This window comes from Neodiprion lecontei, chromosome 4, assembly GCF_021901455.1.
Source record: "Neodiprion lecontei isolate iyNeoLeco1 chromosome 4, iyNeoLeco1.1, whole genome shotgun sequence".
NCBI lineage: Eukaryota > Metazoa > Arthropoda > Insecta > Hymenoptera > Diprionidae > Neodiprion > Neodiprion lecontei.
Window position 1 is genome coordinate 14,660,640 of NC_060263.1, and position 23,392 is coordinate 14,684,031.

At 37.4% G+C, this 23,392-nt stretch overlaps 5 protein-coding genes across 9 annotated transcripts; 3 read left to right on the forward strand and 2 right to left on the reverse strand.

The window, feature by feature from the left end:
- Positions 1-126: 126 nt before the first annotated feature.
- Positions 127-7,215, forward strand: LOC107224365 (ceramide synthase 6). Its single transcript, XM_015664388.2, has 7 exons — positions 127-622; positions 2,297-2,414; positions 2,508-2,620; positions 2,749-3,079; positions 3,163-3,281; positions 3,373-3,517; positions 3,631-7,215. The coding sequence occupies exons 1-7, from the start codon at positions 444-446 to the stop codon at positions 3,754-3,756; spliced, it is 1,131 nt and encodes a 376-aa protein (XP_015519874.1). The 5' UTR covers positions 127-443; the 3' UTR covers positions 3,757-7,215.
- A 708-nt stretch (positions 7,216-7,923) lies between these two features.
- Positions 7,924-15,704, reverse strand: LOC107224360 (mucin-5AC). 3 transcript variants are annotated; one of them, XM_015664381.2, is made up of 5 exons: positions 15,395-15,704; positions 14,855-14,976; positions 14,471-14,623; positions 14,014-14,387; positions 7,924-13,718 (listed from the first exon to the last, which is right to left on the reverse strand). In XM_015664381.2, exons 2-5 carry the CDS (start codon positions 14,973-14,975, stop codon positions 10,101-10,103), a joined length of 4,266 nt encoding a protein of 1,421 aa, XP_015519867.1. In that variant the 5' UTR covers position 14,976; positions 15,395-15,704; the 3' UTR covers positions 7,924-10,100. The 3 variants fall into 3 exon arrangements, with proteins under 3 accessions (XP_015519867.1, XP_046593523.1, XP_046593524.1); XM_046737567.1 differs by lacking the exon at positions 15,395-15,704 and adding an exon at positions 15,087-15,331; XM_046737568.1 differs by lacking the exon at positions 14,471-14,623.
- Positions 15,705-15,835: 131 nt separating this feature from the next.
- On the forward strand, positions 15,836-19,132 carry LOC107224364 (chondroitin sulfate synthase 2). Its single transcript, XM_015664387.2, has 6 exons — positions 15,836-16,933; positions 17,017-17,324; positions 17,395-17,985; positions 18,071-18,346; positions 18,422-18,608; positions 18,717-19,132. Exons 1-6 carry the CDS (start codon positions 16,288-16,290, stop codon positions 19,013-19,015), a joined length of 2,307 nt encoding a protein of 768 aa, XP_015519873.1. The 5' UTR covers positions 15,836-16,287; the 3' UTR covers positions 19,016-19,132.
- LOC107224348 (leucine-rich repeat-containing protein 51-like) lies at positions 19,131-20,600 on the forward strand. The gene is made up of 3 exons (XM_015664360.2): positions 19,131-19,201; positions 19,422-19,561; positions 19,685-20,600. Exons 2-3 carry the CDS (start codon positions 19,444-19,446, stop codon positions 20,158-20,160), a joined length of 594 nt encoding a protein of 197 aa, XP_015519846.1. The 5' UTR covers positions 19,131-19,201; positions 19,422-19,443; the 3' UTR covers positions 20,161-20,600.
- Positions 20,166-23,323, reverse strand: LOC107224363 (cyclin-L2). 3 transcript variants are annotated; one of them, XM_046737602.1, is made up of 5 exons: positions 22,713-22,854; positions 22,203-22,469; positions 21,492-21,676; positions 20,760-21,344; positions 20,166-20,601 (listed from the first exon to the last, which is right to left on the reverse strand). In XM_046737602.1, exons 2-5 carry the CDS (start codon positions 22,233-22,235, stop codon positions 20,346-20,348), a joined length of 1,059 nt encoding a protein of 352 aa, XP_046593558.1. In that variant the 5' UTR covers positions 22,236-22,469; positions 22,713-22,854; the 3' UTR covers positions 20,166-20,345. The 3 variants fall into 3 exon arrangements, with proteins under 3 accessions (XP_046593558.1, XP_015519872.1, XP_046593557.1); XM_015664386.2 differs by lacking the exon at positions 22,203-22,469 and having other exon boundaries at positions 22,713-23,323; XM_046737601.1 differs by having other exon boundaries at positions 21,492-22,469.
- Between the last annotated feature and the right edge of the window lie 69 nt (positions 23,324-23,392).

The window sequence follows — 23,392 nt, forward strand, 5'->3', positions numbered from 1 at the left end:
TGTACAATTCCGCCGTTCCGTTTCCGTCCATGCCGACGGTGTTGCACTCTGTCGGCTGCATCGAAGAATACAGAGATGCGGTATGTGTATGTATATATATGTGCAGTCGATGGTGTCTAGACGATTGATTCGATTCATGGACGTCGACAGCTACGTAACGGCTTGGTAACGGCCATCGCCACCCTACAAGTTAGGCATGCGTCAGTGTGAAATGTGGTGAAGTAGTGGTTCTGCGAGACGAGAAATTTCTGGGCGTCGTAAGGCTAAGCAGCAAGAGTGTGTTGCAATAAGGAGGGACTTGCCGCACGTAAAAATACACGTCGCGGTTCGTTCAATGCCGCATTCTGCCTAAGTACACTATAAAGGAGCGATACTGCCCGGCGCGAGTTTAACCTCAACTCTAGTACTCTATAGAAGTGCAAAAACGGTTTTCACACAACACGATGGAGATCCTGCAAAATATTTCAGCGGGATTTTGGTCCCCTGACATTTGGTTGCCGCCGAACACGACGTGGGCCGATCTCACGCCCACCGCAGACAACAACTTCCTAGATTACAGACACTTGATTTTCCCCATAATAATGTCCATCGGTATGCTGGGCTTGCGATACGTCCTCGAACGGTATGCATTTATCAACATAATCATGGTTATTAAAACGAGTCTGTTTTCCCTACGTGGGCAAAACCGTCGGATCCTTGGCTCAGATCGAGGATTATTATTGATGCCTTGACGGTTACGCTGTCCTCCCACCACGTGTATCACGCCCGCGATTATTGGTTTCGGTTTACGGCCGGTGATCGTGCCCACGTACAATATTAATTATCTAACAAAGTTGCCTTTATTTTTCATCACGCTTACCGTCCCGCCTACTTAATGTCAATAAACAACGGTAAGGTTAATCCGTACACTCAGAGATACATGGAATATCTCAGCAATAATATTTACCTCACGAAACTCAATTTACCTCGTTTTTTCATTCCCTATCCTTTTATCTTCATCACACCGATACTCTTACCAACTTACTATTTTTAATTGAGCATATCACACTTTGTTTGACTCCTCGTCTATCAACTTTGATTTATCTATCACCTATGACCTGCGATATGCATCCCAGATGTGAAACTTGATTTTTCATAACAAGATTCAAGGACTTTGGTGTTTATCACATATTTTTTATCTTGCTTACTGCTCGTATTACTACCTGTAATTGGTTTTCAATTCATTCCTTTTCCGTCATTAACGTCCACAGTTGGAAAACAATAAATTCAGAGAGAGAGAGAGAGAGAGAGAGGTGGATTTAATCTCTCGATATTCATTAGAACTTATCGTTTTGAGTTTAATACGCAAAAACATGTTAATGACTTTTATGATGTTCCGGTTAGATTATGCCACTACTAATTAGTTTTCATATTTTCCTGTATGTTCAATTTTTCTTCCACCTTTAAGCCTTTTCCAATGTTTCAAAAAATCCAATGTCAACTTGACAATGGAACATGAATATCCGAGAGCAATTATGTAGCATTAGACAATGACTGCTAATGTAGTAACACAATAGCTTGAACATGCTGTTTTCTCCGTTACATTGGCTATACACACCTACTTGTAAAAGGCAAAAAACAGTTATAAGCCTTGAGTTGAGCAATTAGTATGCGACTAACGTACACACTGCTATCAGGTGCAGCATAGAAAGTAAAGGAAGAAAACTCCGTTACATCACACAACAGTTGAGCTCCTGATATCGCAAAAGCAATACTAACGATTCTTTTCATAGCAGCCAAATTTTCTCAAGTACTTTTCGTACCATGAGAATTTTTTATATATTTGCCGTTTGGATGAGGCATTTCTTGAATTCTCGTTACAAAGAATTTCATTTGTCTCTATAATATCCTACAGATATTGCGAATATTCCATGCTAGTAAACCCATGTTTAATTACCATTGAAAGAGAAAAAAATATATAATTTTCCTGTCGTATTTGGTTGACCAGTATCGAAACTCATAACCACAATTAAAGTATACCGTGGATATCGGTCATTCAAGGTAAAAGGTAACAGGTGAGTAGTTATATAAGAATCTAGACAATGCCAGTTTTAGTCTCCCCCCACAGATGCATGTTCATTCATCCAAATCATCTAGGTTTTGATGACATTAAAGTTGAGTTATTAATTGTAGATTTCACTTTATGTTATTTGTTTGTTGATGTTGATTCAGTGTCAGAAAAGAAATTGTCTTGATTTGACAAAAAAAAAATTGAGTCTACCACTTTTATAATCTTTCCATTCTCGTTTCGTTATAGGTTCTGGTTTGCTCCGTTTGGCAAATCGCTAGGCATAAAAAATACAAGACCAAAGAAAGCTTCACCGAATGTGATATTAGAAAAAGCTTACACCGGAAAGAAGATAAAGCACAAGCAGGTGAGATAATCACTTGCACTTTGTTATTCCATCTGTAATATTGTTTCTTAACGTGCAGTAATTCGTAATGAGTAATAATGTCTGCATTTGAAGGTGCTCGCCTTAGCAAAACAGCTAGACTGGTCTGAGCGACAAGTTGAAAGGTGGTTGAGACTCCGCAGATCCCAAGACAAGCCTTCGACGTTGACAAAATTCTGCGAAAATAGGTCGGAAGTATTTTTTGTTTTTGTTCATCAGAACTTAATACCTATAACAAATTGGCACTGTAGTTGAATAAAGAAAAAAATGGTTGATTTTTCATTATTTTATAGATGTGTGAACTTTTGTTTTCTAGCTGGAGATGCTTGTACTACACTTATTCTTTTACTTTCGGTCTGACTATATTGTGGGACAAGCCCTGGTTATGGGAAATAAAAAATTGCTATTACAATTACCCCTTTCATCCCGTCACTAGCGATGTATGGTGGTACTACATGGTCTCAATGGCGTTTTACTGGTCGCTAAGTTTCTCGCAGTTCTTTGACGTCAAACGAAAAGATTTTTGGCAAATGTTCATTCATCATATTGCCACTATAATCCTCATGTGCTTTTCATGGATCGGAAACTTGACCAGAATTGGTTCTCTAGTCCTATTGGTGCACGACTGCGCTGATATATTCTTAGAAGTAAGATATTAATATTTCTAATAGTAGTAAAGTAAGATATTGACAACATTAACTAATTTTTCACTTGTCACACGTCATTTCAGGCAGCAAAAATGGCAAAGTATGCTAACTACCAAAAATTATGTGATTTCATATTTGTTATCTTCACCATCCTCTGGATTGTTACAAGAATGGGTGTTTATCCATTCTGGATTATTTACAGGTAAATTCTTCACCAGTGTCATCTATTTGTTAAATTTGTTTTTAATCACAACTCACTGAAATACATACATTGTGTATTACTTATCTTACAGCACAACGATAGAAGCACCAAAAATTGTGCCTATGTTCCCTGCGTATTTCATATTTAACGCGTTGCTAAGTTTATTACTTGTACTGCACGCGATATGGACATGGCTGATTTTGAAAATCGCGTACAACGCATTTTACGCTGGACAGGTTTGTAGCGGTCAAATTTTATTTTACAAAATTCTGCAAAATTCTTTTCATTGCTCACTATAAACCTGAGTTTTCTCGCTGTTCTTGAAGAGTGATTGTTGAATTTTATATAGATGGAAGGTGATATACGGAGCAGTAGTAGCGAAGACATATCAGATTCCCTGATGAATTCTTCCACCACAAACAACTCGAACGAACCTCAAAAAGTAAAAGTAAATCAAAGGGAAAAGCAGCATTAAAAAGAACAAACATTATGATTACAGAGAAAAGGAGTTGTAATCGAGTGTTTGTATGACTTTTTGAAAATTACAATGATGCAAAATACAATACGTGAACTCGTGATAATGTAGATTTAAAAAATGCCAGCTTATCTAATGGCAGGAGCGTCTGAACTACATCTCATTGCATTTATTGTATATCTAGGTACAAAGAGAGGGTAAAATTTAACTACATTTTTATATTCATAGTTCATGATGAAGTGATGCGGTAAAAAAAACACAAAAAAAAAATCAAACACTTTTTTCCTAAAGAAGCTGGAAATTATTTATTTATATTAATAAATATAAGGCAAAAACAAAAGAAATATTTACTCCTGGCACGAGCTGACCCAAAGAAAATTAATATTCGCTCATTTTATATTACTTAAATTTTTAATAAAAATGTTTGTTCTTTTTTAGCATGAAATATTTTATTTTCAATGTTAAAAAATGGCGTAACACAGTTCTTAACTCTCTAATCACACAATTTTTCTCTTTCCAATCTTCCCACATTCAAATTACCTCAAAGTACAAAAAATAAACTATCCCTGTAAAGGTAAACCTTGACATTTTTTTTTTCACTCTTTCCATCAACTTAGACAGGCATTAAAATAAAATCCATCATTTCTTACTTTAAATATTACCTAAGTATTCGTATGTATAGCACAGTATGAGATATATGTATAAAATTAATTGCTTACAGTAAAATTGAACAATTTAAATCCAATACTCCTAATTCTATATTTGTATTTCAGAATTCTTTCTCAGAAATGTCGAGCTACGAACAAATCTATGCAGCTGCATAGATATACTAAATTATTTTTAAAGTGTAAACTGATTAATAATTGGAAAAACTGTGACATTGGCATTTAAATGTAGATAAGATCAGCAAAAAGAAAAAAGAAAGTAGTGAGGCTTGTAAAATGGTATTATTAATTTTAATGAACACATATGTATCGCAAAAAACTCCGTTGTTTATGATCTACTGTTATAATTTTGTAATTGGATATCAGGAAAGCAATGCTTTGTGAAATCCATTTACCCTCCAACTTGTAGAATAAACATGAGATAAAAAAAGTATTTATAAACGCGTAGGTACAACTCAATCAATATGTGGAAAAAAAAGGACGTGTATATAAGTAGGTAATACTTACGAACAAATATATCCTCTTGTCCAGCTTGGTTATCAATTTTGATTGAAAGTAGCCAAGATTTCAAAATCTTGCTACGTAATCATTATTCAATTAGTTAAGTGTACGTTAGTATTCATTAATACGACGAGTAATAAATAAAGTGGGGGAAGTGGGGAAAACAATCGGACAAAAAGTTTCCCAAACAATTTCAAAGTTACTGTAAAACGTTATATTTGAATAACTTTTAGGGTATTACCGGGGACTTGTTCTAGCTTGAAGTAAAATGATTCGTTTCATCTTTGCTTATCACCGAGTAATGCCAGGACGTGTTGTAGCAATTATGTTTAGGAATACATATACAGAGCCTTGCAATAACCGGAATCTGTGAAAGGTGTCGTTAATTTTGAGTGCATAGAGAATATCAAAATAATTTCCCTTACTATCTGCATATTTGAAAATTTTCCGCCGTTCAAATTCAAATTAGCCGTCCCAGTTTACAATGCTTCAAACGTAAGATTACAAACTTATCGCGACTATACTATGTTTTCCCGCTTGATATAACGCTTGTTGAATCGCTTAGTCGTTGAGTTATATTTCAAATTTACAAAGTTATATCATTAATAATTAGGAATGCAGAACAAAAAAGTATAAGTTGATTTATACATTATAGTATGCACGACTGCTTTGTTCAAAGTTCCCTAAAAAAACATTATGTTATACTACCCATAATAATAATAATTATAATATATCACAATGTAAAACAAAATACTTTTATCGCACAGCTAGATGTAACACACAAGCTGTATACAATATATCGACATTTACCTATATAACAATAATACATTATAGAAGACTATAAAACATTTTTGTACATCGAAAAGTTTATTCCAATGAGAATTAAAGAAACAATTTTGTCCGTGCAAAATGACGAAGATAAAATAATAATGATAATAATAATAACAACAGAACATTAAAAGCCTCAAACAAAATAAATCCACGATGCCTCATTACCTTTGCGATCAAATTTATACCAGCAACCGTGAAGATAATCGAATAATTGTGGAGAATGAGACTGGAATAGAGGAATGCTGTAAAAATTTTGCAGGTACGTAAAACGAAGAACCAAACAACCGCGGGTTGATTTTTTGAAGAATAAATTGCAGTAGTGCAATAGTCAATCAAATATATATTTCTTGTCTAAATATCTCTAAAAGTGTTGTATACATCGAAAAAAAATGATTAAGGTTTATTCAGATATTTTATAATAATTATTACGTACATTATTATGTATAGAATTGTATTAATGATTAAATTTTACTGTTACTAAAATATTACTACGTAATAATAATAATAATAATGTTAATATTATAAATTTGCAACCGTAATACATACATATATACAAATAATATGGAGTATACTCCGATCTAAAATTCATTTCCTGTTTATTATCGTTACAAGTTTTGTATAATTTACTTCCATACTTTTTTGCCTGCGGAATCATTACAAACCTTTCAAAATCTGTAATATAATATAATGCACCTATCTACTTTATTCGTTTTTTTAATTTTCAAGTTTATCGACAATGAAAAAAAAAAGCGAATATATATCCCTTCAACTTTACCTTGTTCATTTTTCTTTTTCGTCTAAATACTATTACCGAATTATTAATAACATCAATGCGTAATAACATATTATCATGTCTGTGCACAAACGGGTAACAATCACAGTGTTATTTCTTAAATCGTTCATATAATAATGCATTATTACTTACAGAGTTACTCATTTTATTTATTAATATATATATGCATGCGTGTGTGCGTGTGTGTACACACGCACGCACATATATAATATATATATCATGATTTACATTATTTTATACACTACATATGCGAGTTAAAATACGGTAAGGCCTCGTACAACTACGGCTTGAATATTTTTAAAACATTTCTTTCATAAAAAGGGTCTGAATTGTTTGTGGAAATTTCTGTTAAGAGGAAAGAAACGCAGTTTAAGAATGAATCCTGTCCGCTTAAAGTCGACGATAGTTAATTATTAAAAAATAACAAAAATATATTACTATAAAACCCTCCTATGTATAATACTTGCAATAGGTTTACAAAAGATTTTCGGTTTCTATAACATCGCTTTTATACTTCATCGAAGTATGGTGGAATAATATTAATAATAATATTAATAGGATTAGTTTTCTTTAAAAACTATCAATAGAAATCAGAGCTAGGCAATGCAATCGCACCAGTCTCGACGTAGTTTTAATTTGCATGTATGAAAAATTCATTGGTTGATTAATCAATGCTTAAAAAAATTCATTTTCATTTGAACAATTGGTATTCTTCACTCGTCGAATAGATATTGTTGAATGCGTTGTATAATATTCCCAGACAAGTTTGGATATTTGAAAAATTTCTCTTCTATCAATCGCTATGCTGTTTAACATCGATTATTCCCTGTAGGCACTTGTTAAATATTTGCCAGTAATGAAACGATGAATTATCATTAAAAGAATGTCAGGCTGACCATAGATTTTTAACTTCGAGCTACTGTTTCTAGCATCTCTAATCCATTTTGGCTTGTGTTAAGAATCGATAGATACGTTTTAATAATGAAGAGTCTCGACTGAAATGTGATATGTTTCGATACCGTTTCATTATATTCTCCTTTTCACTCTCTATCATTGTATTTACCTACGCACAAAAATAATATGTTATTAATAATTTACAATTAATTTGCAATTGCACAATTGTGATAATCGTTTAGTGTTGAATTTATTTCGGAAATATGAACAACGGATAGCGCTAACGATTGACTTGAAAAATTTACTCTTGACAAAAGTCATGTGGTTGGTGAAAACATTTCTATTTCTATTCATAATATGCACGATTTTCAGCTAGTACTAGCAGGCCGCATCTTCATGCTCTTAGCTCTGCGTTAAAGAAAAATATTCACCACTTCGATATTATTAACTCTTAGAAAAGAAACAAAAAAAGAGAGAAAGGAATCAAAATTCGATAATATATATGTATTATATATATGTTACAATCGTATAAAATTACGCTAAACCTATAATAGTATATGTATATTAAAGTTGATAAAATTTCATAAAACTCTATAGGTAGATATATCTTCTTTTTTTTTTTTTTAAATAATCCTCTTCTATTCACTACATCCACGTTTCCATAATTTGTCCTTCTCTTACTTTTATTAATTCTCTGGGTCAGACATCAGAGCAACCAGATCTATGTACATTTAAAATTGATCAATCGATTAATCTTCTTGTTTGTCGACACTTTGCTTATACACATTCCATGAGAAGAGCTCGCCATACCAGTGAAAAAATTGCACTTGACTATTCTATTGTGAGACACAAGTCTTATTCTCATGCGTCTGTATCTTTTACCAAAAATTACGGCGCTGGATAATTGTAGTATTCTTTTTCTCTTTTGAAATAAGTAATAATTTAATTATGTATCAATTCATTAATTAATCTGCTTATTGTTTTCATCTACAGCGAGCGAATCCATGAATAATAATCATAGTAATCGCATGTATTAAAAATATTCAGGCCTCTGTCCTATTAAATTAATTATTTGTTAATCAACAAACATAAAAATGAATTCTTTTAAATAACATGTTCATTTAATCATTAATTATATGCCAACGCGTTAACATTTATAGTCCGTAACCGTTTTTGTTATCGCTTATACAATTTAGGTGAGATACGTATATATAATATTTATATTTTAAAATTATATTTATATAATGATCATAGTAATAATGGTTGTTATAACCTCATTAATAGTTGAATATAAATTTTTTTTTTTTAACTTACAGATTGGCGAGTGTGATAAACGCTTTAAATAAAATTTAATGTACAATTGGATGATCTCTTTATGCGACTAAATCAACTTTTTTTATAACTACATTAAATTGTGTAATATAGTTACATGTATTGGTGAGTACATAATAAATTGTTATTAAATATTTGACAGTACTATCAAAGGCTGGATGGTTTTAGTCAGGAAGGATGAAATAAGTATAATATAAAACTACAACTGACCGTACACGAGGATAAAATAAAATTGCCTATGAATTGATCGAATTAACCGGCAAGAAGATTCTAATCAGCTTAATTTAAAAGCTAAATTCAAAAAAGAGAAGAATGATTAGTTCGTTTAACGTGCCAACTTGGAAAAAAAAAAAAGGTAAAACCACAAATCGGGGGTACAATAACGTAACAGTACGTTCGAATTTAATCGCCCGATCGATAAAACCAACTTATTCTTGTAAGGTCTGTGCTCAACACATAATATAGTAAATAACAATATTTCCATAGACTATTTACAGTAATATACAGCATGCCACTTACAAGGGGAGACCGACATAACCGGGAACCGGATTTGGACGAGTCTTTTCCTATTTTAGTACTTCACCAGAACTGTGATGGAGTGAAGTGACACGATGCAACTCTCAGCCGTTTACGGGAAAAAAAATTCGACACGCTTATACTCTATTTACCTTACAATACTTTCAGTCGAGGCGAATTAGCTGAGCGGTTAGTGCGATGTTCACACACGGGCGGTCAAAGTAGGGATAAAACCCTCGGAAAGCGAAGGTTTCACTCATTTGGAAACCGGCTTTACCAGAAATAAAAATTTGATATTTTATGCACAAAATTTCACTGTAATCGTGGTAAAAATAATAATGATAGTAATAATAATAACGGGTATGATTTTTATGCGGAATTCGATTGATTTTTTTAATTTGTCAAGGAAAAAACCTGTTTTTAATTTAAACAACAATTTTTCACTTGAAATAAACTTATTTATATTCACAGGAGAGAAAAAAAAGAAAAAGAAAAAGAAAAAATTGACAAGATTTGAATCCGGACCGCCCGCGTATGAACCATCGCATCAATTGCTCGGCTAATTCACCTCGGCTGAAAGTATCGTAACGTAAATAGGGTATAAGCGTTGTCGATTTTTTTTTCTCGTAAACGGCTGAGAGTTGCATCGTGTGACTTCACTACATCACAGTTCTGGTGAAGTACTGAAATAGGAAAAAGACTCGTCCAAATCCGATTCCCGGTTATGGCGTTCTCCCCTTGTTAGTACGCAACCGACGAAATCATTTAACTCAAAACTGCAGTATACAAATATTACCACCCGCGTCTTTCAATTACGATTCCGGCTTGTTTCTTTGTACATCCGATTTCTTTCCTTGAATCGGTTCACCCGTTTTGCGAACCATATCCTCGCTTTTAGCTTCATTGGACATCTTTTCGCTGTTTATTTCTACCTGCTTCTCTGGTTTCTCAACCTCTTTCAAGTTCAATTGTTTAATCTCCGCAGAAACCGAACTTGCCTCAGTATTTTTCGACGGTTTTTGTTCCTTCTCAGCTTTTTCCGCAGGACTTGTATTTTGGGTAGCTACGTCGCCGTTAATCTTTGTCGGTGTCTTTTTCTTCTTTTCAATATCTTTTTCTTCCTTCGCTTCTGCGTCACCCTCGCAACTCTTCACCTTCGGAGTCAAAGGAGGTCCAACGGCGCTTTCAAGAACTACAGTTTCCGGTTCTTTGGACTTTTGTTTGGGACTTTCTGTCTCGGATACTTTTATCTCCAGCTGAGACTTGGATTTCACCGTTGCCTGGGTTGTGACATTTGGCAAAGTGTCCGTCAATGTGAACCCAGAAGACGTGACAAGCGTAACAGTGGTGGTCGTCAATAGGTTTGGGAAATTATTTGTTGTCGGATTTCCTGTCTTGGAAAGATTGAATATGTTGAGCTCTTGTTGAGCCGCGTTTTTAGCCAAGTGCAAAGCGATGTTCTCCACCCTTGTCGAAAGCTGCACTTCGCTTTTGCCCATGGGAAATATGGAACTGTTAGTGATTGAAGTAGATTTCGGTGACTTTGGGGAAGAATGCATACTGGGTAAGATTTTTTGAATCGTTGGAGGTGGAGGCGCGGTCGTGTAGCCTGCGGCTGCTGGAAGATAGTTACAGCGTTGGTATTTGTTGATGGAGGCAGGCAGACTGCTGTGAAAGGCACTATGTGAGGGGATTCCGATCGGCGATCTTATGAGGGGGTTCGGAAACCGGCTTGTGTCGGGATACGGCGGCGGAAAGTGGGTGTATATCAGTTTAGGGTTTGTGTTCAACGTGGGCGATGGTATGAAGGGATTCGTCGAGAGCATATTGATCGGTGAATTCCTTGGCGATATCGGCGAACCTGGATTGCGGCACATATCTCTCGAGAATTGGGTGTTTTGGTAGCTCCTCGCAGTGGGAGAATAAGGGGGCGGTGTCACGATGGTCGAATTGGCGCTGGACACGATCGGTGACAGAGTTTTAGGATCTATGGTCATCATGCTGAGAGAGCTGTTCTTCGCAGGATTCTGCACAGTTTGATCCTTGTCTTTGCTTTCGTTCGACACTCCGTACATTCGCTTAACGCCAGATGACGGATTGCCAAGATATCGTGGCATGTTCCGCATCTTAAATATCTTGGCAGGCTTGGAAGTTATCGGCTTGGCATGATTGCCGTCTGATGCTGTGAGCCCCTGACTTTGGGTCTGCATTTCTTTAGCCTGATTCCTCGCGGCGACATAGTTGTTTTTCGACAATGTCGGATTCCAAGATTTCGGCGGATCCCGCAGCGTTTTATAGCCGACAGGCAGCGACTGTTTCTTGATGGAACAACCCTTCTGCAATGACACAGATGTCGGGACTGACTGAGATGTAGAAACAACAGAGCCGGTCTTGGGTGTTTCTTTACCAATCGAAGCGTTCGGCTTGTCTTCCGACGGGATTATATTTTGGCCAGATGTGTAGATAGGGATGCTGGGTACGTTAGGAATACATTTGTTAGAATCTACTGACGTTTTTTTCGTTATTTTCAATAGATTCGGAATCTCCGGCTTCGATCTTGTAGCTGCTTTAATTTTCTCTTTAGAACTTTCCCCAATTTTGGCGCATATTTCATTTAAATTTGTCCCCTTGGCTATTATCTCGTGCTTTCGCACCGATGGCTTCATCGGCATCAAAGATATAGGAATGGCGTCTGGGCAAGGTGGTACTGTATAGATGCTGGTTATCTCGATGGCAGATTGCGAGCTCGTTCTCTTGGTACCAGTCGAAGTTTGCAACGAGGACAAACGAGGACTATTACTGATAGGTGACGAACCAGAGTGAGCATTTAGACTCTGGGCCACCATTTGTATGTCTGAGGGAGCGGGGCCCTGCCGTCCGCTTGGACTGCCGATTTTCAAACTATTTTCACCTTTGGACTCATTGCTTTTTGCATGGGACGTGCTCACAAGATTCTGCACAGCATGCGAAACGTTTGGACTCATTTCCACCGAGCCAGGTAGGGTTGTGGAAATGTTAAGACCGATGGAAGCTAAGCTTTGACTGGTGGTCGGCAGGTTGTTGTTATTATTCTTCACCAGCAAGACTTTCTGACCAGTCGAATCTGATTTCAATGTCGCGGTAGAATCTGGCTTAGAATCCACCAGTTTTACGGGCTGGCAATCCAGCCTCTGGGGCGACGGTGGGATACTTTTGTTTGCAGCCGATGGACTTCGAATACTCGATATTGTGGTAGTAGTTGATACAACACACGTCGTCATCTGAGGGGCTGAAACGAAGAGACAGCCACCCTGTGGTATGCTCACGGGCGTGTTTACAGCCTGTGTTGACATCGTTGTGGAGTGAGGTGACGAGACGACAGTAGTAGCCAATTTGGTTAATGAGACGGTGGCTGTCGCTTGAGATTTTGTGATGGGAAAATACGCCAAGGGTTTAACATCACTCTTCGATTGCTCTGGAACTATTTTTGAATCCAATTTCCTTGAGTTGATCAGCGTTCCCTTTTTTTCTTTTGGAATCTTCTTGGAATAAGTATTGTTTACCTGTCCGACTTTGGGTTGAAAGGAAAGCATGGAATTGGGAACATTTTGCTTAATCTCGACGCTTGTTGAGGCACTTCTTATCTCCTTTCCGGAGTTTTTAGAATTTTCTTTCTGACTCTGATTACCCTTTGTGTCTGCACTTATTAAATTATTATTCGTATTCATCAGCCGACTCTCAGCCTTTTTTGTACTCGAGGTGGTGCATTCCTGCCTATTTTTCAGCTGACTTGAATCCTGTATCGAACTATTTTTCACTTTGCTTTGGTTGTTGGCCTTCTGCGTCTGAGCCACAAGACTTTCACCTTCGGTGTCGAACGTTGTTACCACCTTTGAGGGATTCTCTACTAGCATTGGCAGAGGATTAAGTTTCTGCGACTCTGAGCCATCGATATTTTTGTTGTACTCAGACTTAGCAAAGACTGTTCTTGTTTCCTGTGTAAATAAAAAGTTTTGGCTACTCTCTGTTACTTCAGAATTAGGAATCGTCGTACTTAGTAATGTTTCGACGTTAGATTTGTCAAGATCTTCTTTTTTTATCAAATTCTCCAGTATCGGAGCTTCATTATTCTCCTCTTTTTCACCTTCGGGCATTTTTTCGATTTTACCAACATTTTTATCGATAGTAATCAGTTCCTCTGAGTTACCATCTCCGTTACTAGCACTTTTCTTTTCAAAACTAGATATATTCGTTACGCTCATGACACCAGTTTCGGAAATTTTTAATTGCACCTCTTTCCACTCGCGCTTTTCACTCTGCTCACGCTTTACCTCGATCGAATCTACCCTGGTATTAGAAAGTATTTTTTCGTACATGTGATTATCTTCGGACAGCTTTAAACGCTTCGGCGAAGACTCAAATATCCTGTAGCTAAGATGCAACGGTACTTTCTGCAACAGTCGGGTGTAAGAACATGATATAAATACAAGCTGGCATGAAGAAATGCATAAGTTAACTTCGTTTACACATCACAATCATCTAATAAGATAGGATCTAAATATAAGTTGTCATTCAAGTTTTGCCAGAGTTTTCCACATACTGAAAATTCAACATTTGACACTCAAATTACCTATTTTGTAGTCAGTTCACCTTGTGAATATAAATATGATTCTGTACAAGTACAGAAAATGTTATCAGCAATATTATATCTCGCTATTTATGTTATGTTTTAAAAATTCTACTTACTCGTCTCCAGTGGTAAATGTACATGACATCCATAAGTGTATAGTTGCCACATAGTGGTTCCTCTTTGTACATAATGTCGACTCTGTGAGCTTCGCTTAGCCCGTATTTAGCACGTATCAATTTTTGCAGGTGACAGATGGTCACTGCAGCTGGACATCTCAAATATCTTCGGGGCAATGTCTTGGCTGTCGATTCCTTATCACCTTCGCCTTGGTCCTTTGTGCTTGGGATGTAATATTCCAGAGACAAACTCAGCGATTCGTCCAGAGAGTAAATGTGAGACTCGATCGGCTCGCCCCTAGATTCAGGAGAACTGGCTTGTGACCTTGCGTCAGGATGCTTGCTGTAGAATTCGCGGCGGCATCGCATTTCATCTGCAAAATGCAACTAAGGTCAATCCCGCAGCCTGTGATATCAAAGGTGGAATGAGAGAGAACCAGTTCAAAATAAATCTAACTCTGATAGCAGCCAGGAACTAGTTTGTAAACAATATCTTGGAGCGTGTGATCAGGTCGGATATTCAGGAGCGGTTTACTCTTGTGAACCTGTACTTCGCATATCGGGCAGTACTTGTTATTCTCCAGATATTTGATAATGCAGCTGCGGCAGACTGTGGAGTGAAAAAAGGGAAAGTGAGTGAAGAAGTACTCTCTAGATTCTTGCATTGGAAAACAGATTAGCTATGGCTAGGTTTTTATTTTCCTTGTGAAGTGAACATGTGAGGTGAACAAGCATTAGTTTCGTTTTTCCAAGTAAAGAGTTTTGGATGATTTGATTTTTTCTAAACGGTTTTTTTCTTACACTTCTTATAGAATAATAGTTATGATATAAAGATAATTACACGAGTGAAGACACTCGATGATCGTAGTAGCATCTATAAAATATCCTCTGCATAGTTTGCAAGTCAACTGCTCGTTAAGGGTAGATAAATGCAATCGATATCCTCCGCTCTGTCCCGACATTCTGCAAAATATCGGATAAGAAACATTGATAGTCAATTTTCATAATTGATCGACAAATAGAGCAGGATGAATGATAAAATAGACATAGCAGGTGTTGTAGAATTATGTAACCTAAACAGAATCGCTTTGAATGTTGTTGCGGCACAGATTGTGAGGTCTGCTTGTTTTGGTAGCGGTGAAAACAGATGGCGGATTTTTGCAAGAATGAAAAACCAAATTCAAGAACGAGAAGAAATAGGTCAAGTCCGAAATTATTGCGTCGGTACACATATTGTGTGTATTGTATCATATGTGGACACTAAGTGTGTGTATAGATAAGTAATGAAATTAGAAAGTAAATGCTGAATTATTTTGTGTGAAATTCCAAACGGGCGATTTGAAGAATGTTTGATAATAGGAAACAATTACTTGAAATGTACCTTGCGTCGTAGGAGGGAGCGAAAACCCCACGATTTATTTGGTAATCGCCATTAGAGCTCAAAATAATGTAAAGAAAGTTGGGTTGCGAGTCAAAGCCAACTTGTCACAGATCGTCATTATTACAGTTTTTTTTTTTTTCGTATTGGGCTAGAGGGTGGTTTAAAAACGCGCCGAATATTTATACAGTTAGGAAACAACGATTTTCAACGAATCCGTTCGGCGTGGGTTTCAAAATTTATTACGAGATTGTTTAATGCTTTTCATTTTCCAAAATTCACACCACTGCGAGCCAAAAATTTCAAGGAAAACTGGACCCTGAACAGTAATACAAAATGGCGGATAAACAATCACGCGATTGACCTTGCTGAAAACATCCGGCTCCGGGTTCTAGCAGCGTATGCTCATTGCGTTCATTTTTAAAATGGTCGCCACTAACAGGAAAAATACCGAGTGTCATCCTGCAGTGTTGTCAACTAGTTAACCAAAACTGCTTTATTCATTAATCGAGGATACAATATAGTCTGTTAATTAACACATCGGCATATAACGGGAGCTACGTATAATCGGCTACGATTTATATCACGTTCAAATTTCCCGCTCCGCTTCCCTAACCTTCCATCTCCACCAGATTCATTTCTTCCATTTTTTCTATTTCTATTCCTAAAGCTGCTAACAATTAACGTTATTCCATTCGTTGAATTAACTATTAACGTAATATTTCGATCACCAATTAACAATCACTGATAACAGCTTCGAATAGTCTCTGTCTTGAAATGTAACCATAACAAATTATCGTTGCATGTATGTACATGATGAGATAATTCAAACAATCCGATATAACTAATTAGGACTGTAGAAATTGTATTGCAATACAGTATCTGATAATAAAACGATGAATACGATAACAAAAGTCTTTCTTTCGTACTGTCGAAGCAACGTATATTTGATCTTCGGCATGTGCTTCGGACTATGCATAAGCTCGTTTTTTACACCGACCAATGACGGGGACTGTCTAGAGACGGTGGAAGATCTTGCACCTCCTTTAAGCGTGCCAAAATTCAGCGACATTTACGAGCCAAAGATGAACCTTGAGGGAAAGCCGTTGCGGGCCAAGAAAACTCCCAAGGTTTTCATGCGCCCTAGATACTATTCGACAGAGCTCGGCATAAGGGAGAAATTATTTGTCGGAGTACTGACGAGTCGAGAATATCTTTACAGCCGAGGCGTAGCTCAGAACAAAACCATTGCTCATCTCGTAGACAAAATCAGATACTTTATATCGATAACGGAAGGAGCTAAACCAAATGTTTCGCTGCCTGGGATTGTCGGCTTCACAGATACCAGAAGCATTTTGAAACCATTCCATGTACTCAAATACATAACGGACAATTACCTCGAGGATTACGATTACTACTATTTAATCAAAGATTTGACCTATGTAGATGTTAGAAAAATGACAAAGCTTGTAAATAAAATCAGCATCAGCCAGGACGTTCATCTGGGTATTGCCAGCAAATTTGGTACCTATTGCTCTCTGGGTGGGTGATTTTCATAAGACGGAGTAACACAGAGCACTCGTTCTTTCAATAAATATCGTAACTAAACTTAATGACCTTTTCAGATTCAGGTATCTTGCTGAGTAATTCAGTGATCCGAAAGATGAAAAATAACTTGGACTGGTGCGTCAGAAACACGTATTCCGACTCCGATGATGTTAACTTTGGTAGATGCATCGTTCACTCTTCATCTCTGCCTTGTAGCGACGCTATTCAAGGACAAACGATCAAATCCACAGTGCTTAATGAAAGCTTTGCCCTGGAGACAAATCTTTACGCATCTATAGCTCAGAATTACTCGGAATCTCCAATCAGTGTTTATCCTGTTTTTGACCATTCAACCATTTACAAACTCAACGCTTATATTGCCAGGGTAATTTTACATGTTAATCAAATTTTGTTTTTCGATCCGTACTGTGCATTGACATCAAAATTAATTCTAGCTGGAGCTAACAGCGGTCACAGATCAAATATCCACTTTGCGTCAAGAGATATTGAAGACTGCCAAATTAGAACCGGAGAAGGATCATAGCGTGACTTGGCCTATTGGCAATCAACCAGGAAACAAGCCTCCTGGGCGATTTGATATCGTCAAATGGACTTACCTCAATGAAACGCACATGGCTTCAGACAAGAGTTTGAAAAACATGCAGAAGTTCGAAGGAAGCGTCAAAACAGATATAGAGTATGTGATAAAGGCAGCAGCCGACAGAATCGAAGGAAATTACAAGGGGATGTTGGAGTACAAAAAATTCTTAAACGGCTATAAAAGGTACGACGCTTCGAGGGGCATGGATTATATTTTGGACTTGGTCTTTGCTGAGACAAAAACCAAGGAGGAGTTAGTGAAGAGGGTCGAGATCTGTAAGCCACTTGGCAAAGTAGAGATTTTGACAGTTCCATATGTAACTGAGAATGCCAGAGTTCATTTGATTTTAACAGTTAACAAGTTTCAAAAGAACGAAACTATCAAATTTATGTCACACTACGCTCAAACCTGCATGGAGAAAAAAGACAAAACGTTTTTAATGGTGGTATGTACAGGATCATTCGTGTAAAATATGTTACTCAATCGCTAAAGCTGTTATACTCGTATTTAAAGTGCATTCTACATCGCAGGTGCTTCTTTATGATGTAAATTCACCATCGAAAGACAAAGACGATGTGTTTTTCGATGTAAAACAGCATGCTTTGTCATTAACAGAAAAATATAAAAAGGATCAGTCTAAGGTTACCTGGCTTTCCATCCGCTTGCCATCGAGCGTGAGTTCGATTGAACTGGAGCCAATGTTAAAAATCGCTGTAACAGACTTGGTGGTCAGGAAATTTTCCCCAGAAAGTTTAATTTTATTTGTTGAAACTGAAATGGAGCTGAAAGTCGATTACTTGAACAGAGTAAGTCAATTGAAACTATCGACATTTATTTTTGCTGTAGCAGTTCTGTATCTCCTTTTCACAAAATGATCACAGGTACGAATGAATACCATTAGCCAATGGCAAGTATTCAGCCCAATGCCTTTTGTCGAATATCACCCAGATATCGCTTACTCGGAATCAAAAGCCAAAGAAAACGAATTAGACATAAACAGAAACTATGGAAGATACGACGAGTATAATTTCAACCATGTTGCATTTTATGCCAAAGATTACACATCGAGTAAGTAATTGATGACAATCTTGTCATAAATTTTTCTCGCGACCTATACTACTAATTAACCATTAGTTTGAAATTCACAAATGATACCCATGTAAATTTATATTCTAGTACGGAAATTGGCAGAAAGTATAATTCCACCTGTCCGAGCGGATCGAGATATCGCAACAGTTTTAAAGCCATCCGAACAGAATTTAATTAATTCTGCATTTGAACTATTTATTTTGTTTGGAGATTTGCACCCGTTTCGCGCACTAGAACCTGCATTGAAGATCCGGTACAAAGAAATGAATTGCAGAGGAACTCAAAGTGACATAACACATATAGATTGTATGAAAGCTCGTAGTTTAAACCTTGGTAATCGTGGGCAGCTTGCCAAACTTATACTGCAGTATCAGCATAGCAATTAAATCCTAGAATAACTATTATGCATGAATTAAAAACATAAAGAGAAATGCTAAAGGATAATAATATATTGTCAATTTATACGTTGATTGAAATAAAGTATATTGCCGTTAACATATCAATATTGTAATTAGTTTCGATTTTCAAGGCATGCTTACATGAAATTACTCAGTATTTGGAGCTTGAAGTTGGTAAGCAAAGTTTGTTTGTTATCAGAATATGAAATATGTAATGTCAAACGGCCAGCCTGATTTCAGAATCGTGGTAACCGCGGATTGTTGTGGAGATTTCATTGAATCGATATAATCCTCCACTATGCTATAAATTAAACGAATTAAAGGCTGATTAATTTTTTGAACACCTAAATTAATTTTTTGATCACCTGCGTGGAATCAATGAAAAATTTTACAGATTGAATTTTATATCCTCTGAAATGGCGAATGCGAACGGCCTAAGAAATGGATTATCAGCTTATCGTCGTGACGATCACGAGGAAATGCAAGCCGGGCCTCCCATGGACCTTTCTTTCAAAAAGGCAACGAGTATGAACGGTATTAACCACGATATTTATTCGTTCTACTGTAAAGAAGCTCGATAATTTGTGAAAGATCAAGGGCAATAGTTGACTGACATAGATTTTTGAACCAACAAACGAAACCATCGATTTTTTTCAGATTTCGATTTCCAACGGGCTCGATCTATCCGTGTGGGCAAAGTGCCTTTGCATACTTCCAGTCAGCGTTTCCTTACGAGTTCCCTTTGGCTTAGCAACAACTTGTTGAGCTCGATGAGTGGATTGGAAAATCTGGTAAACAGAATACTGGTAGAGCCGAGCAGTCTGGCTTGGCTAGATCTCTCGTTCAACAACATAAGCGAGATTGACGATGAAATAACGAAGTTCCCGAATCTCAAGATAATCTACATGCACGGAAATGCAATTTCGAATTTGAACACCATTCCGAAGTTGCGAAAATTGTGCAAGCTAAGAAACCTAACACTGCACGGAAATCCAATAGAATCTGTGCCCTCGTACAGATCATTCATCTTGACAGTCTTGCCGCAACTGGTAAACTTGGACTTTGCTCCAGTAGTAGCTGCTGAAAGGAAAAAAGCCCCTCCGGCTGGTTTTTCGAAAATGATGAACGCTTAAGCGTCTCTCGTTCGAAATATAACTTTTATTTGATTGTTACTTAATAAAATACATTCATATCATTTGTTAATAGAGCCGCGATTACACTTAAGTAAATATACCCAAGATAATAACTCGACGAAATTACGTGTCAATGGTCGCATAGGAAATGAAATTGTATTCTTTCTTACAAAAATTCTTTCTGATCAATGGCGTCTATGCTTGTTTCGATGCTTCCCTGTTTTATCTGGATCCCCCCCTCTGTCTCTCGATCTACTACGAGATCTGTAGTGGCTTCGGGACGACTTGTGGCTTCCTGATCTTCGCCGTTGGGTCTTTTTCGGTTTGCGTGATCTGCTGTGACTGTGACTCCGCGATCTACTTCTACTCGAGTGTTTCTTTCGCTTCCCATGTTTTGCAATGTCAGTTCGGGAAGGGGAGAGGCTGGTAGATCTAGAATGCCTGAAAATGAAAAAAGAATACATTAATGATGCTTACATAGAAGTACAGCTTTATTGCAGCTGTTACGACAGGTGAATTTGCACTTCAACAATTGCACGCAAAAGATTAATTAACTGCAAACGAAAATAGATTCAATGACTTTGTCATCCCAACCTCACCTGGGCGATTTTGCTCTTTCAGGGGCAGCATGTGTCCCACTGCGGCTGATGAATCCTCCCCAAGCATTGTGGTGCTTTGGTAGCGGAGGGCTGGGCGTATGACCATCAACTTCACCACCCCTCGCCTTGGCTCTGGCTTCTTCGTATCGTCTGCGAAGCTCGTCGACACGTTTCTCCAATTGTTCAGCGCTGATACTGGGTCGAGCGTAGAGGCGTAAAACTCGGCGGCAGACGTCTCTGATGGACGACTCACTAACCTTGAATAGCCTGAACCAAGCAGGTGTCGCAGGCAGTGGAAGTTGCAACTGGCGTGCACCTAGATAAACGCATGCGCAAGCAACGGTCTCGGGCTGATGTCTCAGAAATACATCTGAGCGAAGCGAATCATTCATGTAGTTCCAACACTGTTGCATCAGCGCACGGTTCTTCTCGTAACCCAAAACTTGAAGGTACATGACGATTATCTTATGCGGATGCTTAACGTGAACACAAAAACCTAGCTCCTTCAGAACACGCCTCTCTGCCTTGATTACCTGGTTCTTTAGAGTCACATAACTCTGGTCTAGTATGACTGGCTGGATAGTCCTGTGAATAGAAATAGAAAAGAATTATAAGTTAAGTGCTTTTACTGCAGAGCAATCTTTTACCTTAGCTGGTATTCAAATGTACAGCTACGAAAGCTGCAAATATCTGATTGGTAATATTCCCATTGTTCAATATTGCAGAACTTACTTCTGACTTGAAACTTGTTTAATATGATTGAACACATTAATGACGTCTCTGATGCGCCTTGGAGCCTCTTCAATTTTACTCGCCAGACAGACGCATCCCATGGCCGTTGTTTCCATATTGTGCCTAACCAATGATTTACTGTAATAGAACCGCTGGAATATCACTTGCCCGGTGGCCATAGCGACCTGAAAGAAAACATGAGAAACATGATTATAAACAAACACTAGGCAATATACTTTCCAAACTTCGACGTCATTCGTTAGAGGATCACTGCCTGGAGTTATTAAGCGCATATAGTAGCCTGTGCGGAACAATGAATGTGTCACATCGATTATTTCCCAGTCAAACGTAATTTAGCGCCAGTTACACATGCCGTTTAAAGATATTCAAACTTTACTTTCGTGTACGTAGTAAGAATTTTGTTTTTATAAAATAAAAAGCATCCAAACCAATGCTAAATACTTTACGGTAACTCTTCTCTGACCTGCTGGTTATATCCCATTCATTCAAGGGTTATGATAGATTCTATGGAAATCGGAATAAATATTCAAAACAGGATTCTAAGTTTCGAAAATAGACTACTTTCCCTGTATTTATGCTATTAGTAATTGCAGTCTCAAGAGTTTTCGTACCATAAATACAAATCTTAACAGAGTGATATTGATACCATATTTCTAGTGATAAGTCTGGATGCATCTGGAAATATCTTACGCTTTGTTGACTGTTCCTAATTCTATATAACATTATTCAATGGAAGCGCACAGGTTCCTACATGGGACAATATTGATAGTACACAGAAGTGTCGATTGAGAATTTTTTTTTTATCAAGGGTTCAACCGATGCTCAATTTGGGTATCGCCGGCTTGATGCTTTTTGAACCAAGTCTGTATCCAAGATCGGTTGCTTCATTGATGCATCGATTTGGCGTAGTCCATAGATCATTCCTTAGACAATGATCCTTTCGTCAACGAATGACGCCTGTAAAACAACATAACATTGTTAACGTGACTATTGCGTCATGTAATGTGGATTCACAACTAATTTAATAAGCCTTAAATGCTCAACGATACCGCGGGGCAACAAAGTAGCAGTTTCCGCAACTCTGATCTAGCAAAACCAACCGACGTACCTTCGGTATTTATTTATTTCCTTTCCTCAATTTTTTCATACTCAATCTTAGTAAATGTATCAGCATATACAACTCTATCTGACGATACGCACCTGAGGAAGTTTTAAAAGTATCCCAGCAGTTTGTATCAGTTCGCATCCTAGGATGCGCAGGTCAGTTTCTGTCTCCGTATCTAAGCCGTCTGAGTGGGATGGAGTAGAATTTAATTTCTCTTCGGGCAAGAGGCAATTTTGAAGGGTAAGCACTATTTTCCCATATGACTTGGCGTTTTTTCCTCCGGCTGACTGATTTGAGTTTTCCTTTTCCTTATCCTTGTCCTTGTCCTTGTCCTTGTCCTTGTCCTTTTCTTTTTCCTTTTCCTTCTCTTTTTGGGTGCCCATTCTAAACAATTTCGAAGTATCTAATTCACCCGCAACACTGTTTCTGGCATATACTTAACACGAACGACGACACGATGTGCGAATGCTTGGGTCACGTACTCGGAACGTTTTGGATCGCGATTTCAGATGCACGGAATCACTGAGAATCGATTGCTTTAAGTAGTAAAATTAAAGCTATTCGTTGTACAATAAGTAACGGTATTATCTAAATCGTATTCTCTTTTACCGCGGCTACTAACGCTATTAAAATTGAAATAATGTTTTAACTTTTTGCTCCATCACCATGTCCACGACCGCGTCAATTATATCAGTCTCGAGTTATGCGTTCCGAAATACATAACAAAATGGCGGCAAGCGACGCGTCAAAATTTCGACCGCGGTCTTACCAGAGA